The following is an 18,292-nucleotide window of genomic DNA, read 5'->3' on the forward strand; positions in this document are numbered from 1 at the left end:
GATACTGAGACCTTGAGACACTGAGACTCTAAGACACTGAGACTCTGAGACACTGAGACACTGAGACCCTGAGACCTGGTCTCTACTCTAGACACTGAGACACTGAGACCTGGTCTCTACTCTAGACACTGAGACCCTGAGACCTGGTCTCTACTCTAGACACTGAGACCTGGTCTCTACTCTAGACACTGAGACCCGGTCTCTACTCTAGACACTGACCCTGAGACCCGGTCTCTACTCTAGACACTGAGACACTGAGACCCGGTCTCTACTCTAGACACTGAGACCCTGAGACCTGGTCTCTACTCTAGACACTGAGACCTGGTCTCTACTCTAGACACTGAGACCCGGTCTCTACTCTAGACACTGACCCTGAGACCCGGTCTCTACTCTAGACACTGAGACACTGAGACCCGGTCTCTACTCTAGACACTGAGACACTGAGACCCGGTCTCTACTCTAGACACTGAGACCTGGTCTCTACTCTAGACACTGAGACCCGGTCTCTACTCTAGACACTGACCCTGAGACCCGGTCTCTACTCTAGACACTGAGACACTGAGACACTGAGACTCTGAGACCCTGAGACTCTGAGACTCTGAGTCACTGAGACCCTGAGGCCTGGTCTCTACTCTAGACCCTGAGAACCTGAGACCCGGTCTCTACTCTAGACACTAAGACCCTGACACACTGAGACCTTGAGACACTGAGACCCGGTCTCTACTCTAGACACTGAGACTCTGAGACACTGAGACCCTGAGACTCTGAGACACTGAGACTCTGAGACTCTGAGACACTGAGACTCTGAGACACTGAGACACTGACACACTGAGACTCTGAGACAGTGAGACCTTGAGACACTGAGACTCTGAGACTCTAAGACACTGAGACTCTAAGACACTGAGACCCTGAGACTCTGAGACCCTGAGACACTGAGACTCTGAGACACTGAGACTCTGAGACACTGAGACTCTGAGACCCTGAGACACTGAGACTCTGAGACACTGAGACACTGAGACCCTGAGACACTGAGACTCTGAGACACTGAGACTCTGAGACACTGAGACCCTGAGACTCTGAGACACTGAGACTCTAAGACACTGAGACTCTGAGACACTGAGACACTGAGACTCTGAGACACTGAGACACTGAGACTCTGAGACACTGAGACACTGACACACTGAGACTCTGAGACAGTGAGACCTTGAGACACTGAGACTCTGAGACTCTAAGACACTGAGACTCTAAGACACTGAGACCCTGAGACTCTGAGACCCTGAGACTCTGAGACTCTGAGACTCTGAGACACTGAGACATTGAGACCCTGAGACCTTGAGACACTGAGACCCTGAGACACTGAGACATTGAGACATTGAGACACTGAGACCTTGAGACACTGAGACCCGGTCTCTACTCTAGACACTGAGACCCTGAGACACTGAGACCTTGAGACACTGAGACACTGAGACCTTGAGACACTGAGACACTGAGACACTGAGACTCTAAGACACTGAGACACTGAGACACTGAGACTCTGAGACACTGAGACACTGAGACCTTGAGACACTGAGACCCGGTCTCTACTCTAGACACTGAGACTCTGAGACACTGAGACACTGAGACCCTGAGACACTGATACTTGGTCTCTAGACACTGAGACACTGAGACTCTGAGACACTGAGACACTGAGACCTTGAGACACTGAGACACTGAGACCTTGAGACACTGAGACACTGAGACACTGAGACTCTAAGACACTGAGACACTGAGACACTGAGACTCTGAGACACTGAGACCTTGAGACACTGAGACACTGAGACACTAAGACACTGAGACACTGAGACACTGAGACCCTGAGACCTGGTCTCTAGACACTGAGACACTGAGACCCTGAGACCTGGTCTCTAGACACTGAGACCCTGAGACCTGGTCTCCAGACACTGAGACCACGTGGTCACCTGATCTCTCTCTCCAGGGCTTCGATGCACGTGTGGCTCTTCAGCAAGTCGGCCCGTAGCTGAGCCGTCTGCTGATGGCCCTCGGCGAGCTCCTTGAGGAGCCGGAAGTTCGCCTCTTCAAGACTCTCGCAGAACGCCTGTGGAGCAACAACAACGATCAACAACCAACAACAACAACAATCAGCAACAACCACAGCCATCAGCAAAAAAATCAACAGCAACAACAGTCATCAACAACCACTACCAACAACAACAACAACCATCGACAACAACCAACAACAACAATCAGCAACGACCACTACCAACAACAACAAAAACAACCATCAACAACCAACAACAACAGTCATCAACAACCACTACCAACAACAACAAAAACAACCATCAACAACCAACAACAACAATCAGCAACGACCACGGCCATCGGCAAAAATCAACAGCAACAACAGCAGCCATCACCACAACCGTCAACAACAAAAACAACCATCGACAACAACAACAACAACAGCCATCAACAACAACCACGGCCATCAGCAAAAAATCAACAGCAACAACAGTCATCAACAACCACTACCAACAACAACAAAAACAACCATCAACAACAACAATCAGCAACAACCACAGCCATCAGCAAAAAAATCAACAGCAACAACAGTCATCAACAACCACTACCAACAACAACAACCATCGACAACAACCAACAACAACAATCAGCAACGACCACTACCAACAACAACAACAACCATCGACAACAACCAACAACAACAATCAGCAACGACCACGGCCATCGGCAAAAATCAACAGCAACAACAGCAGCCATCACCACAACCGTCAACAACAAAAACAACCATCGACAACAACAACAACAGACATCACCAACAACCACGGCCATCAGCAAAAAATCAACAGCAACAGCAACCACCACAACCATCAACAACAACCACAACCAACTACGTGATTGTTGTTGGTTCTTGTGGTTATTGTCGTGATTGTTGTTGTGGTTGTTGTTGTGGGTATTGTTGTGGTTGTTGTGATGGTAGTTGCTGTGGTTATTGTTGTTGTAGTGGTTGTTGTTATTATCGATTTTGTTGTAGTTGTTATTGTTGGTTTTTTTGTGGTTGTTGTTTTTGTGGCTGTTATTGTTGTGGTTGTGGTTGCGGTGGTGATTGTGGTTGTTATTGTTGTGGTGGTGATTGTGGTTGTTATTGTTGTGGTTGGTGTTGCTTTTGTTTGTAGTTGTTGTTTTTGTGGTTGTTGTGGTGGTTATGGTGGTGGTTGTTGTTGCTGTTATGGTTGTTGTTGTGGTTGTTGTTGTTGTGGTTGTTGTTGTGGTTGTTGTTGTTGTTGTGGTTGTTGTTGTTGTTGTTACCCGGCTCTCCTCGAGGCTGTCGAAGGGGCCCGGGGAGTCATCGAGGCACAGGAACTCCCTCACGGGGATACTGACACAGACACACACAAACAGTCTCACACACAGATACACACACACAGACACACACACACACAGACACACACACACAGACACACACACACAGACATACACAGACACACAGACATACACACACAGACACACACACACAGACACACACACAGACACACACACACACAGATACACACACACAGACAGACACACACAGACATACACATACACACCATCACACTCCTCAGCAGGGCCACCACCACCGCCACCACCACCATACTCACCATCACCACCACCATGCTCACCAACACCATGCTCACCACCACCACACTCACCACCACCACACTCACCACCACCACGCTCACCACCACCACCACACTCATCACCACCACACTCACCACCACCACCAGCACGCTCACAACCACCACACTCACCACCACCACCACACTCACCACCACCACCACACTCACCACGCTCACCACCACCACACTCACCACCACCACCACAATCACCACCACCACCACACTCACCACGCTCACCACCACCACACTCACCACCACCACCACAATCACCACCACCACCACACTCAGCACCACCACACTCACCACCACCACCACGCTCACCACCACCACACTCACCACCACGCTCACCAGCAGCAGCACGCTCACCACCACCACCACACTCACCACCACCAGCACACTCACCACCACCACACTCACCACCACACTCACCACCACCACACTCACCACCACCACCACACTCACCACCACCACCACCACACTCACCACCACCACCACACTCACCACCACCACCACACTCACCACCACCACCACCACACTCACCACCACCACCACACTCACCACCACCACCACCACACTCACCACCACCACCACCACCACACTCACCACCACCACCACACTCACCACCACACTCACCACCACACTCACCACCACACTCACCACCACCACCACACTCACCACCACCCTCACCACCACACTCACCACCGCGCTCACCACCACCACACTCACCACCACCACACTCACCACCGCACTCACCACCACACTCACCACCACCATTACACTCACCACCACCACCACCACACTCACCACCACCACCACCACCACCACACTCACCACCACACTCACCACCACACTCACCACCACACTCACCACCACCACACTCACCACCACACTCACCACCACACTCACCAGTTGGCCACGTCCTGGTGAGCGACGAGGTTCTGCAGGAAGGCGGCCAGGCCCAGAGACCTCTCCTCCAGGAACTCCGCCTCAAAGTTGTCCTTGAACCAACGCTTGGGCGGCAACGCCAGGCGGAAACCAGGGAACATCTCGCGTAGCTACGGGGACGTCAACAACAACAACAATAACGTCAACAACGTCAACAACGTCAACAGTAACGTCAACAATAACATCAACAATAACGTCAACAATAACATCATCAGTAGAGACATCAACAACGTCAACAATAACATCAACAACGTCAACAATAACATCAACAACGTCAACAATAACATCATCAGTAGAGACATCAACATTAACATCAACAACGTCAACAATAACATCAACAACGTCAACAATAACATCATCAGTAGAGACATCAACAATAACATCAACAACGTCAACAATAACATCAACAACGTCAACAATAACATCATCAGTAGAGACATCAACAACGTCAACAATAACATCATCAGTAGAGACATCAAAAGTAACATCAACAGCGTCAATAGTAACATCAACGTCAACAATAACATCAACAACGTCAACAATAACATCATCAGTAGAGACATCAACAACGTCAACAATAACATCATCAGTAGAGACATCAAAAGTAACATCAACAGCGTCAATAGTAACATCAACGTCAACAATAACATCAACAACGTCAACAATAACGTCAACAACATCAACAACGTCAACAATAACATCATCAGTAGAGACATCAACAACAACATCAACAACGTCAACAATAACATCATCAGTAGAGACATCAACAATAACATCAACAACATCAACAATAACATCAACAACATCAACAATAACATCAACAACGTCAACAATAACATCATCAGTAGAGACATCAACAATAACATCAACAACGTCAACAATAACGTCAACAACATCAACAATAACATCATCAGTAGAGACATCAACAATAACATACACAACATCAACAATAACATCAACAACGTCAACAATAACATCATCAGTAGAGACATCAACAATAACATCAACAACATCAACAATAACATCAACAACGTCAACAATAACATCAACAACGTCAACAAAAACATCATCAGTAGAGACATAAACAATAACATCAACAACGTCAACAATAACGTCAACAACATCAACAACGTCAACAATAACATCATCAGTAGAGACATCAACAATAACATACACAACATCAACAATAACATCAACAACGTCAACAATAACATCAACAACGTCAACAATAACATCATCAGTAGAGACATCAACAATGTCAACAATAACATCAACAACGTCAACAATATATTCTTAGCTCTTTCGGTAAAGTCACGTTAAAGGGAAACAATCAAATCATAAAATATATATAAAACAATAAAAATTCTCACGACGTTTCGACCATAACACAAACGGTAATCATCAGGTGTGAAAAACCAACGGCAAGAAGCATTTGAAAGAAGTGGCGGTTTGCGTTTATTTAGTTATTTGTAAACTGTGTTTGTATTAATTTATAAAAACCGTCAGCGCCACGCGCAACGATTTGTCAGTTTATTTAGAAGGACGAGTCCATCTATGTTCTGAAAAGAGGATGGGGGAGACGAAAAATTTAATGTATGCTGTCTGAAAGCCACCGTAAGCGTGAACAATCAATGAAGACCTGAAATGGTTTATAAAATCCTTCCAATGATTGCTAAGCCAATCATTTTTATATATTTTATTGTTTCCCTTTAACGTGACTTTACCGAAAGAGCTAAGAATATGAATTACTGCAGTCACGAAAGCTTTAAATCAAAACGTCAACAATAACATCATCAGCAGAGACATCAACAATAACATCAACAATAGCATCATCAGTAAAGACGTCAACAATAACATCAACAACGTCAACAATAACATCATCAGTAGAGACATCAACAATAACATCAACAACGTCAACAATAACATTATCAGTAGAGACATCAATAATAACATCAACAATGTCAACAATGACATCATCAGTAGAGACATCAACAATAACAACAACAACGTCAACAATAACATCAACAACGTCAACAATAACATCAACAACGTCAACAATGACATCATCAGTAGAGACATCAACAATAACATCAACAACGTCAACAATAACATCAACAACGTCAACAATAACATCAACAACGTCAACAATAACATCAACAACGTCAACAATGACATTATCAGTAGAGACATCAACAATAACATCAACAACGTCAACAATAACATCATTAGTAGAGACATCAACAATAACATCAACAACGTCAACAATAACATCAACAACGTCAACAATAACATCATCAGTAGAGACATCAACAATAACATCAACAACGTCAACAATAACATCAACAACGTCAACAATAACATCATCAGTAGAGACATCAACAATAACATCAACAACGTCAACATTAACATCAACAACGTCAACAATAACATCAACAACGTCAACAATAACATCATCAGTAGAGACATCAACAATAACATCAACAACGTCAACAGTAACATCAACAACGTCAACAGTAACATCAACAACGTCAACAATAACATCAACAACGTCAACAATGACATCAACAACGTCAACAATGACATCATCAGTAGAGACATCAACAATAACATCAACAACATCAACAGTAACATCAACAACGTCAACAATAACATCATTAGTAGAGACATCAACAATAACATCAACAACGTCAACAATGACATCATCAGTAGAGACATCAACAATAACATCAACAACGTCAACAATAACATCAACAACGTCAACAATAACATCAACAACGTCAACAATGACATCAGCAGTAGAGACATCAACAATAACATCAACAACGTCAACAGTAACATCAACGTCAACAATAACATCAACAACGTCAACAATAACATCAACAACGTCAACAATAACATCAACAACATCAACAATGACATCAGCAGTAGAGACATCAACAATAACATCAACAACGTCAACAGTAACATCAACGTCAACAATAACATCAACAACATCAACAATAACATCAACAACGTCAACAATAACATCAACAACGTCAACAATGACATCAGCAGTAGAGACATCAACAATAACATCAACAACGTCAACAGTAACATCAACGTCAACAATAACATCAACAACGTCAACAATAACATCAACAACGTCAACAATTACATCATCAGTAGAGACATCAACAATAACATCAACAACGTCAACAATAACATCAACAACGTCAACAATTACATCATCAGTAGAGACATCAACAATAACATCAACAACGTCAACAATAACATCAGCAACATACACAATACCATCGGCAATGTCAACAACATTAACAAACAAAAACATGCATACACACACATACACGTACACACACGTACATGCATGTACACACACGTACACATACATACACGTACACACACACACGTACACGCACACACACACACGCACGTTCACGCACGTACAGGCACACACGTACACGCACACACACACAGGCACGTACACGTACACACACACACGTACACGCACACACGCACGTTCACACACACACGCACACACGTACACCCACATACGTACACGCACACACACACACGCACGTTCACGCACGTACACGCACACACGCACACACACACAGGCACGTACACACACGTACACACACGTACACGCACACACGCACACACACGTTCACTTACGTACACGCACACACACACGCACGTTCACGCACGTACACACACGCACACACGTACACGCACACACGCACACACGCACACACGTACACGCACACACACACGTACACACGCACACACGTACACGCACACACGTTCCCGCACGTACACGCACACACGTACACGTACACACGTTCATGCACGTACACGCACACACACACACGTTCATGCACGTACACGCACACACGCACACACGTACACGCACACACGTACACGCACACGTACACGCACACACGCACACACGCACACACACACGTACACGCACGTACACAACAACAACAACAACCGCCATTCGCCACTAAGTGGCGGTGACATCACCACGACGCTTGTGCCAGGCTATGTGCACCGTGAGGCCACATGAAGTGTCGAACGCCCGCTGGCAGGAGGTCACTGGGCAGACCCAGGTGCCACGGGTCGACTGACTGAGATGACTGGCTGATGCACCACCTGTGCCCCCTACTGTGCCAACCTGCTGTGCTTTAGCCACCCGGCGCTCTGCTCGTTGTTGTGAGCGTCGCTCCTCCGCCCTCCGTTGTTGTTGGAGGGCGACTGCCTCCAACTGCCCAGTAGCATCCTTCACGAGCCTCCTCCACAGAGGCCGATCTTGACACCGCTGGTACCAGTCATCGGCAAGTCCACTCAGCTCCACGTCCTCCCATACCACATCACTCCATCTCTTCTCTAGCCCGTGCCGCGCCCGCTTAGCCCCCTCAATCCGGCCAAACAAAAGCTGTTTCGGCATGCGGTGGCTGGGCATGCGGGCTACATGACCCAGCCATCGCAGCCTTGCCTGCCGGAGGAGCTCACCGATGGGACCCTGCCCAGACCTTTCAAGGATTTGTGAGCTCCTCACACAATCCAGTCTGGTTAAACCCAGGATGGATCGTAGGCAGGCCAGCCTAAATGTTTCTAACCGGCGAAGATGTTCCATTCGGGGGGTCCACGTTTCGCAAGCGTAGAGAAGGGAGGGAATGACCGTGGCCGAGAAGACCTGAAGCTTAGTGCGGAGCGACAGACCAGGTAGCTTCCACACAGCGTTACGCAACCGATGAAAAGATATTTCCGCTCGACTGATTCGGAGTGAGACCTCTGCTGTTAAACTGGCGCCATTCATAAGCACACTGCCCAGGTATGGGAAACTCTCCACTCTCTCCACAACTGCCCCATCACCGATTGGGAGTTTTGGGGGTGGAGTGTCCGATGGTACAAAATACCCAGGCAGGTGCTTAGTTTTGGTGGGGCTGATGGTAAGGCCCCACCTCTTAGTGGCACGCTCCAGTCTCAGCAGCAGCGTCTCCAACTCCTCCTCTGACTGAGCAGCTATTACCAAATCATCAGCATACATAACGTGGTTGAGCAATAGGGAGCCATCCCTTGACCGCACCCGGGCATCGATTAGCCTCCCATTATATCTGTACCATATGGAGATCCCCCTGGTACAGCTATTGAAGGCTTCACTAACTACGTGGTCAAAATAGATGTTAAATAATGTGGGAGCCAGAGGACATCCCTGTCGCACCCCAAGGTGTACAGGGAATGGCTCTGACTCCCGGCCACGTAGTTTTACCCGGGCCCGCTCACCATCATGAAGGTCCTTAATGATCGTGAGCAGAGGGTCAGGTACTCCAAAAGCACGAAGAACGACCCAGAGCCCAGGCCTACTGATGGTATCATAGGCCTTGACCAGGTCAATAAAGCAGAGATGTAGGTCTTGTTGGAATTCCCTACACCTCTGCTGTAGCAGACGGACAGAAAATATGGCATCTGTGCAGGACCGCCCTTTCCTGAAACCGCATTGGGGCTCCGCAAGCCTCTCCTCAGCGTGCCTGGCAAGGCGATGCTGAATAATCCTTGCCAGGACCTTTCCCGGCACACTGAGGAGTGAGATGCCCCTGTAGTTGTTACAGTCTGTGCGGTCCCCCTTCTTAAAAAGGGGGACCACCAGGGCATCCTTCCAATCCTGCGGAACCCGTCCAGTGGTCCAGACTGTTGTTATGATGTCATATAGGGCAGTCTGTGCACAAACGCCACCCTCCCTCAGCATTTCGCTTGGGAGATCATCTCTGCCCGCTGCCTTTCCTGGTCTCAGACTCCGGATCGCCTTCAATACTTCCTCAGCAGATGGCACCTCAGCCAGCCACTCACAGGGGGTGACTTCTTCCAATATTTGAGGCACCGCAGCCTCAGCAGGGTCATCCTCACTTTGTGCCACGATGTTTTCCTGGCTGAGGGATTTTCCCTCTCCCAGGACCTCACAGAAATGCTAAGCAAATCTGAGAACCTGTTCCTGGGGGTCGGAGATTGGATCACCGTTTTTTCCCCTAATGATGGTAATAGGTGTGGCGCTGCAGGTTACTTTTTTGATGGAGTTAAATAGAGATTTGTGATCACGGGCCACTGAGGCAGACTCCATCTCCTCAGCAACCCGCGACCACCACCCATCCTTGCAGCGCCTCACGGCTCTCCGAACCTCCGAGCGAAGGCTGCGGTAAGCCTCCTCATTCTCTGACGTGGGATTCTGTAGCCAATGACAGTGGGCCTGTCGCTTTTTCTCAACCATCCTGAACACCTCCTCTGTCAGCCAGGGTCTCTGGGGAGGTCTGGACCGCGTACCCAAAGCAGCCATTGCAGCTGCATGAGTCACAGTCCTAAACCTCGCCCATCCCAGCCGCAAGCGATGATGAAATTCTCGCTTGCAACTTTCATCAGATAACTGAGACCAGGCCACTTTATGTTGGAATGGGGTCCTGGGTGTACACCCACCACCGGAGTGGAAGAATGGCAGGCGCATCTTACAGATGACTAGTCGATGGTCAGAGGGCAAATCAGCTCCACGGTAGGTCCTGGTGTCAAGGACATGGGCTCGCATTCGCTGGTCCGTCACTATGTAGTCCAGCAGATGTTCTTGCTTGGACCCGGCATGCATCCATGATGTTGTGTGGATGCGCCGATGCCGGAACAGCGTGTTGGTAATTACAAGCCCATGGGCTGCACAAAAATCTAGCAGCCTCCTACCGTTGTTATTGAGCTGATCTGGCCCATGCCCTCCAATCACTCCAGACCAGGTGCCAGTATCATGACCAACTCGGGCATTGAAGTCACCCAACATGATGACTCTATCCCGAGGGGCCACTTTAGCCAGCACCTGTGACAGGAGGTCATAGAAGGCATCTGACTCATCGGCTTTGCCTGCATCCCTCCACGGATATTCATCTTCGGTGGGGGCATAAGTAACCACGACCACCATTCCTCGCCTCCGGTTGATGGGAAGGCGAGCCCAAAGTAGCCTGGGGCTGGCACGTACACGCACACACGCACACACACACGTACACGCACATACGCGCACACGCACACACGCACGCACACACACACGTACACGCACACACGCACACACACACGTACACGCACACACACGCACACACGCGCACACACGCACACGCACACACACGTACACGTACCTTATCGTTGAGGCGGGAGAAGTCGGTGTACCTGCGAAAGACGACCCAACTCTCTCCAACGCTGCTTCGCACCAACACCTTGTACACCTACAGATGATGAGAGACCGGGTCTCAGGGTCTAGAGTAGAGACCGGGTCTCAGGGTCTCAGTGTCTAGAGTAGAGACCGGGTCTCAGGGTCTAGAGTAGAGACCGGGTCTCAGTGTCTAGAGTAGAGACCAGGTCTCAGTGTCTCAGTGTCTAGAGTAGAGACCAGGTCTCAGTGTCTCAGTGTCTAGAGTAGAGACCGGGTCTCAGGGTCTCAGTGTCTAGAGTAGAGACCGGGTCTCAGTGTCTAGAGTAGAGACCGGGTCTCAGGGTCTCAGTGTCTAGAGTAGAGACCGGGTCTCAGGGTCTCAGTGTCTAGAGTAGAGACCGGGTCTCAGTGTCACCGTGAACCTGTCTCTCTCTCTGTCTCTCTCACCGTGAACCTGTCTCTCTCTCTCTGTCTGTCTCTCTCACCGTGAACCTGTCTCTCTGTCTGTCTGTCTCTCTCACCGTGAACCTGTCTCTCTCTCTCTCTGTCTGTCTCTCTCACCGTGAACCTGTCTCTCTCTGTCTCTCTCACCGTGAACCTGTCTCTCTCTCTCTCTGTCTGTCTCTCTCACCGTGAACCTGTCTCTCTCTCTCTCTGTCTGTCTCTCTCACCGTGAACCTGTCTCTCTCTGTCTGTGTCTCTCACCGTGAACCTGTCTCTCTCTCTCTCTGTCTGCCTCTCTCACCGTGAACCTGTCTCTCTCTCTCTCTCTGTCTGTCTCTCTCACCATGAACCTGTCTCTCTCTCTGTCTGCCTCTCTCACCGTGAACCTGTCTCTCTCTCTCTGTCTCTCTCTCTCTGCCTCTCTCACCGTGAACCTGTCTCTCTCTCTCTCTGTCTGCCTCTCTCACCGTGAACCTGTCTCTCTCTCTCTGTCTCTCTCTCTCTGTCTCTCTCTCTCTCTCACCGTGAACCTGGCTCTCTCCTCCATGACCTCGTGGCCGATGATGGTGGGCGTGGGCGGGCGGTCCGGCCACTGAGCTACGTCTCCCGGCGGTTGCTCGCCGCTGACGTAGCTGCCGCTGCAGCGTCTCTCCGCGTCCGGAGGAGCGGTGCTGTGGAGCGTCACGTCGCTCTGCTGCTGGTGCAGAGACAGGAAGGCGATGGCCGGGGTAACAACAACAACAACAACGGTTTAGCCGCGTGGTGACGGTGGTGTTGGAGGCGGTGTTGGAGGTGGTGGTGTTGGCAGTGGTGGTGGTGACGGTGGTGTTGGAGGTGGTGGTCGCAGCGGTCGTGGTGGTGGTGGTGGCGGTGGTGCAGTGTTGAGTCTATGGTGCAGTGTTGAGTCTATGGTGCAGTGCTGAGTCTATGGTGCAGTGCTGAGTCTATGGTGCAGTGCTGAGTCTATGGTGCAGTGTTGAGTCTATGGTGCAGTGCTGAGTCTATGGTACAGTGCTGAGTCTATGGTGCAGTGATGAGTCTATGGTGCAGTGATGAGTCTATGGTGCAGTGTTGAGTCTATGGTGCAGTGTTGAGTCTATGGGGCAGTGTTGAGTCTATGGTGCAGTGCTGAGTCTATGGTGCAGTGCTGAGTCTATGGTGCAGTGTTGAGTCTATGGTGCAGTGTTGAGTCTATGGGGCAGTGTTGAGTCTATTGTGCAGTGTTGAGTCTATGGTGCAGTGTTGAGTCTATGGGGCAGTGTTGAGTCTATGGTGCAGTGGTGAGTCTATGGTGCAGTGCTGAGTCTATGGTGCAGTGTTGAGTCTTGGTGCAGTGTTGAGTCTATGGGGCAGTGTTGAGTCTATGGTGCAGTGGTGAGTCTATGGTGCAGTGTTGAGTCTTGGTGCAGTGCTGAGTCTATGGTGCAGTGTTGAGTCTATGGGGCAGTGTTTGAGTCTATGGTGTAGTGGTCAGTCTATGGTGCAGTGTTGAGTCTATGGGACAGTGCTGAGTCTATGGTGCAGTGTTGAGTCTATGGGGCAGTGTTGAGTCTATGGTGAAGTGCTGAGTCTATGGTGCAGTGTTGAGTCTATGGGCAGTGTTGAGTCTATGGTGCAGTGTTGAGTCTAGGGTGCAGTGTTGAGTCTATGGTGCAGTTTTGAGTCTATGGTGCAGTGTTGAGTCAATGGTGCAGTGTTGAGTCTATGGTGCAGTGTTGAGTCTATGGTGCAGTGGTGAGTCTATGGTGCAATATTGAGTCTATGGGACAGTGCTGAGTCTATGGTGCAGTGTTGAGTCTATGGTGCAGTGCTGAGTCTATGGTGCAGTGCTGAGTCTATGGTGCAGTAATGAGTCTATGGGGCAGTGTTGAGTCTATGGTGCAGTGGTGAGTCTATGGTTGCAGTGCTGAGTCTATGGTGCAGTGCTGAGTCTATGGTGCAGTGTTCAGTCTATGGTGCAGTGTTGAGTCTATGGTGCAGTGTTGAGTCTATGGTGCAGTGTTGAGTCTATGGTGCAGTGTTGAGTCTATGGTGCAGTGCTGAGTCTATGGTGCAGTGTTGAGTCTATTGTGCAGTGTTGAGTCTATGGGCAGTGTTGAATCTATGGTGCAGTGTTTAGTCTATGGTGCAGTGTTGAGTCTATGGTGCGGTGCTGAATCTATGGTGCAGTGTTGAGTCTATGGTGCAGTGCTGAGTCTATGGTGCGGTGCTGAATCTATGGTAAAGTGTTGAGTCTATGGTGCAGTGCTGAGTCTATGGTGCAGTGTTGAGTCTATGGTGCAGTGCTGAGTCTATGGTGCAGTGCTGAGTCTATGGGGCAGTGCTGAGCCGATGGTGCAGTGTTGAGGCTATGGTGCAATGTTGAGTCTATGGTGCAGTGTTGAGTCTATGGTGCAGTGTTGAGTCTATGGTGCAATGATGAGTCTATGGTGCAGTGCTGAGTCTATGGTGCAGTGTTGAGTCTATGGTGCAGTGTTGAGTCTATGGTGCAATGTTGAGTCTATGGTGCAGTGTTGAGTCTATGGTGCAGTGTTGAGTCTATGGTGCAGTGTTGAGTCTATGGTGCAGTGCTGAGTCTATGGTGCAGTGCTGAGTCTATGGTGCAGTGTTGAGTCTATGGTGCAGTGGTGAGTCTATGGGGCAGTGCTGAGCCTATGGTGCAGTGTTGAGCCTATGGTGCAATGTTGAGTCTATGGTGCAGTGTTGAGTCTATGGTGCAGTGTTGAGTCTATGGTGCAGTGATGAGTCTATGGTGCAGTGCTGAGTCTATGGTGCAGTGTTGAGTCTATGGTGCAGTGTTGAGTCTATGGTGCAATGTTGAGTCTATGGTGCAGTGTTGAGTCTATGGTGCAGTGTTGAGTCTATGGTGCAGTGTTGAGTCTATGGTGCAGTGGTGAGTCTATGGTGCAGTGCTGAGTGAGTCTATGGTGCGGTGTTGAGTCTACGGGGCAGTGCTGAGTCTACGGTGCAGTGTTGAGTCTATGGTGCAGTGTTGAGTCTATGGTGCAGTGTTGAGTCTATGGTGAAGTGTTGAGTCTATGGTGCAGTGTTGAGTCTATGGTGCAGTGTTGAGTCTATGGTGCAGTGCTGAGTCTATGGTGCAGTGTTGAGTCTATGGTGCAGTGCTGAGTCTATGCTGCAGTGTTGAGTCTATGGTGCAGTGTTGAGTCTATGGTGCAGTGTTGAGTCTATGGTGCAGTGTTGAGTCTACAGTGCGGTGCTGAGTCTATGGTGCAGTGTTGAGTCTATGGTGCAGTGTTGAGTCTTTTGTGCAGTGTTGAGTCTATGGTGCAGTGTTGAGTCTATGGTGCAGTGTTGAGTCTATGGTGCAGTGTTGAGTCTATGGTGCGGTGTTGAGTCTATGGTGCGGTGCTGAGTCTATGGTGCAGTATTGAGTCTATGGTGCAGTGTTGAGTCTATGGTGCAGTGTTGAGTCTATGGTGCAGTGTTGAGTCTATGGTGCAGTGCTAAGTCTATGGTGCAGTGTTGAGTCTATGGTGCAGTGCTGAGTCTATGGTGCAGTGTTGAGTCTATGGTGCAGTGTTGAGTCTATGGTGCAGTGCTGAGTCTATGGTGCAGTGCTGAGTCTATGGTGCAGTGTTTAGTCTATGGTGCAGTTTTGCGTCTATGGTGCAGTGTTGAGTCTATGGTGCGGTGCTGAGTCTATGGTGCAGTGTTGAGTCTATGGTGCAGTGCTGTGTCTATTGTGCTGTGTTCAGTATATGGTGCAGCGTTGAGTCTATGGTGCAGTGTTAAGTCTATGGTGCAGTGTTGAGTCTATGGTGCAGTGTTGAGTCTATGGTGCAGTGTTGAGTCTATGGTGCAGTGCTGAGTCTATGGTGCAGTGCTGAGTCTATGGTGCAGTGCTGAGTCTATGGTGCAGTGTTGAGTCTATGGTGCAGTGCTTAGTCTACGGTGCGGTGCTGAGTCTATGGTGCAGTTTTGAGTTTGTGGTGCAGTGTTGAGTCTATGGTGCAGTGTTGAGTCTTTTGTGCAGTGTTGAGTCTACGGTGCAGTGTTGAGTCTATGGTGCAGTGTTGAGTCTTTTGTGCAGTGTTGAGTCTATGTGCAGTGTTGAGTCTATGGTGCGGTGCTGAGTCTATGGTGCAGTGTTAAGTCTATGGTGCAGTGTTGAGTCTATGGTGCAGTGCTGAGTCTATGGTGCAGTGTTGAGTCTATGGTGCAGTGTTGAGTCTATGGTGCAGTGTTGAGTCTATGGTGCAGTGTTGAGTCTATGGTGCAGTGTTGAGTCTATGGTGCAGTGTTGAGTCTATGGTGCAGTGTTGAGTCTATGGTGCGGTGTTGAGTCTATGGTGCGGTGCTGAGTCTATGGTGCAGTGTTGAGTCTATGGTGCAGTGTTGAGTCTATGGTGCAGTGTTGAGTCTATGGTGCAGTGTTGAGTCTATGGTGCAGTGCTAAGTCTATGGTGCAGTGTTGAGTCTATGGTGCAGTGCTGAGTCTATGGTGCAGTGTTGAGTCTATGGTGCAGTGTTGAGTCTATGGTGCAGTGCTGAGTCTATGGTGCAGTGCTGAGTCTATGGTGCAGTGTTTAGTCTATGGTGCAGTTTTGAGTCTATGGTGCAGTGTTGAGTCTATGGTGCGGTGCTGAGTCTATGGTGCAGTGTTGAGTCTATGGTGCAGTGCTGTGTCTATGGTGCTGTGTTCAGTATATGGTGCAGCGTTGAGTCTATGGTGCAGTGTTAAGTCTATGGTGCAGTGTTGAGTCTATGGTGCAGTGTTGAGTCTATGGTGCAGTGTTGAGTCTATGGTGCAGTGCTGAGTCTATGGTGCAGTGCTGAGTCTATGGTGCAGTGCTGAGTCTATGGTGCAGTGTTGAGTCTATGGTGCAGTGCTTAGTCTACGGTGCGGTGCTGAGTCTATGGTGCAGTTTTGAGTTTGTGGTGCAGTGTTGAGTCTATGGTGCAGTGTTGAGTCTTTTGTGCAGTGTTGAGTCTACGGTGCAGTGTTGAGTCTATGGTGCAGTGTTGAGTCTTTTGTGCAGTGTTGAGTCTATGTGCAGTGTTGAGTCTATGGTGCGGTGCTGAGTCTATGGTGCAGTGTTAAGTCTATGGTGCAGTGCTGAGTCTATGATGCAGTGTTGAGTCTATGGTGCAGTGTTGAGTCTATGGTGCAGTGCTGAGTCTATGGTGCAGTGCTGAGTCTATGGTGCAGTGCTGAGTCTATGGTGCAGTGTTGAGTCTATGGTGCAGTGCTTAGTCTACGGTGCGGTGCTGAGTCTACGGTGCAGTTTTGAGTTTGTGGTGCAGTGTTGAGTCTATGGTGCAGTGTTGAGTCTTTTGTGCAGTGTTGAGTCTACGGTGCAGTGTTGAGTCTATGGTGCAGTGTTGAGTCTTTTGTGCAGTGTTGAGTCTATGTGCAGTGTTGAGTCTATGGTGCGGTGCTGAGTCTATGGTGCAGTGTTAAGTCTATGGTGCAGTGTTGAGTCTATGGTGCAGTGCTGAGTCTATGGTGCAGTGTTGAGTCTATGGTGCAGTGTTGAGTCTATGGTGCAGTGTTGAGTCTATTGTGCAGTGTTGAGTCTATGGTGCAGTGTTGAGTCTATGGTGCAGTGTTGAGTCTATGGTGCGGTGCTGAGTCTATGGTGCAGTGTTGAGTCTACGGTGCGGTGTTGAGTCTATGGGGAGTGTTGAGTCTATGGTGCAGTGCTGAGTCTATGGTGCAGTGTTGAGTCTATGGTGCAGTGTTGAGTCTATGGTGCAGTGTTGAGTCTATGGTGCAGTGTTGAGTCTATGGTGCGGTGCTGAGTCTATGGTGCAGTGTTGAGTCTACGGTGCGGTGTTGAGTCTATGGGGAGTGTTGAGTCTATGGTGCAGTGCTGAGTCTATGGTGCAGTGTTGAGTCTATGGTGCAGTGTTGAGTCTATGGTGCAGTGCTGAGTCTATGGTGCAGTGCTGAGTCTATGGTGCAGTGCTGAGTCTATGGGCAGTGTTGAGTCTATGGTGCAGTGTTGAGTCTATGGTGCAGTGTTGAGTCTATGGTGCAGTGTTGAGTCTTTTGTGCAGTGTTGAGTCTATGGTGCAGTGTTTAGTC

The 18,292-nt window shown here is 48.9% G+C and overlaps 1 protein-coding gene across 1 annotated transcript in view; it reads right to left on the bottom strand.

Annotated features, from left to right (window-relative positions):
• LOC142908077 (sorting nexin-16-like) overlaps window positions 1–12,979 on the bottom strand; it is a gene marked incomplete at its 5' end in the record, with an annotated part of 30,075 nt that extends 17,096 nt beyond the window's left edge. The window contains 5 exons of the mRNA XM_076058251.1: window positions 1,959–2,095; window positions 3,325–3,394; window positions 4,581–4,729; window positions 11,783–11,869; window positions 12,764–12,979. Of these exons, the coding sequence (XP_075914366.1) occupies window positions 1,959–2,095; window positions 3,325–3,394; window positions 4,581–4,729; window positions 11,783–11,869; window positions 12,764–12,979 (659 nt within the window). The remainder of the gene's footprint in view (window positions 1–1,958; window positions 2,096–3,324; window positions 3,395–4,580; window positions 4,730–11,782; window positions 11,870–12,763) is intronic.
• Between the last annotated feature and the right edge of the window lie 5,313 nt (window positions 12,980–18,292).

This window comes from Petromyzon marinus, assembly GCF_048934315.1.
Source record: "Petromyzon marinus isolate PM22_M1 ecotype Great Lakes invasive population chromosome 69 unlocalized genomic scaffold, UKy_Petmar_22M1.pri1.0 chr69_unloc.1, whole genome shotgun sequence".
NCBI classification, from domain to species: Eukaryota; Metazoa; Chordata; class Hyperoartia; order Petromyzontiformes; family Petromyzontidae; genus Petromyzon; species Petromyzon marinus.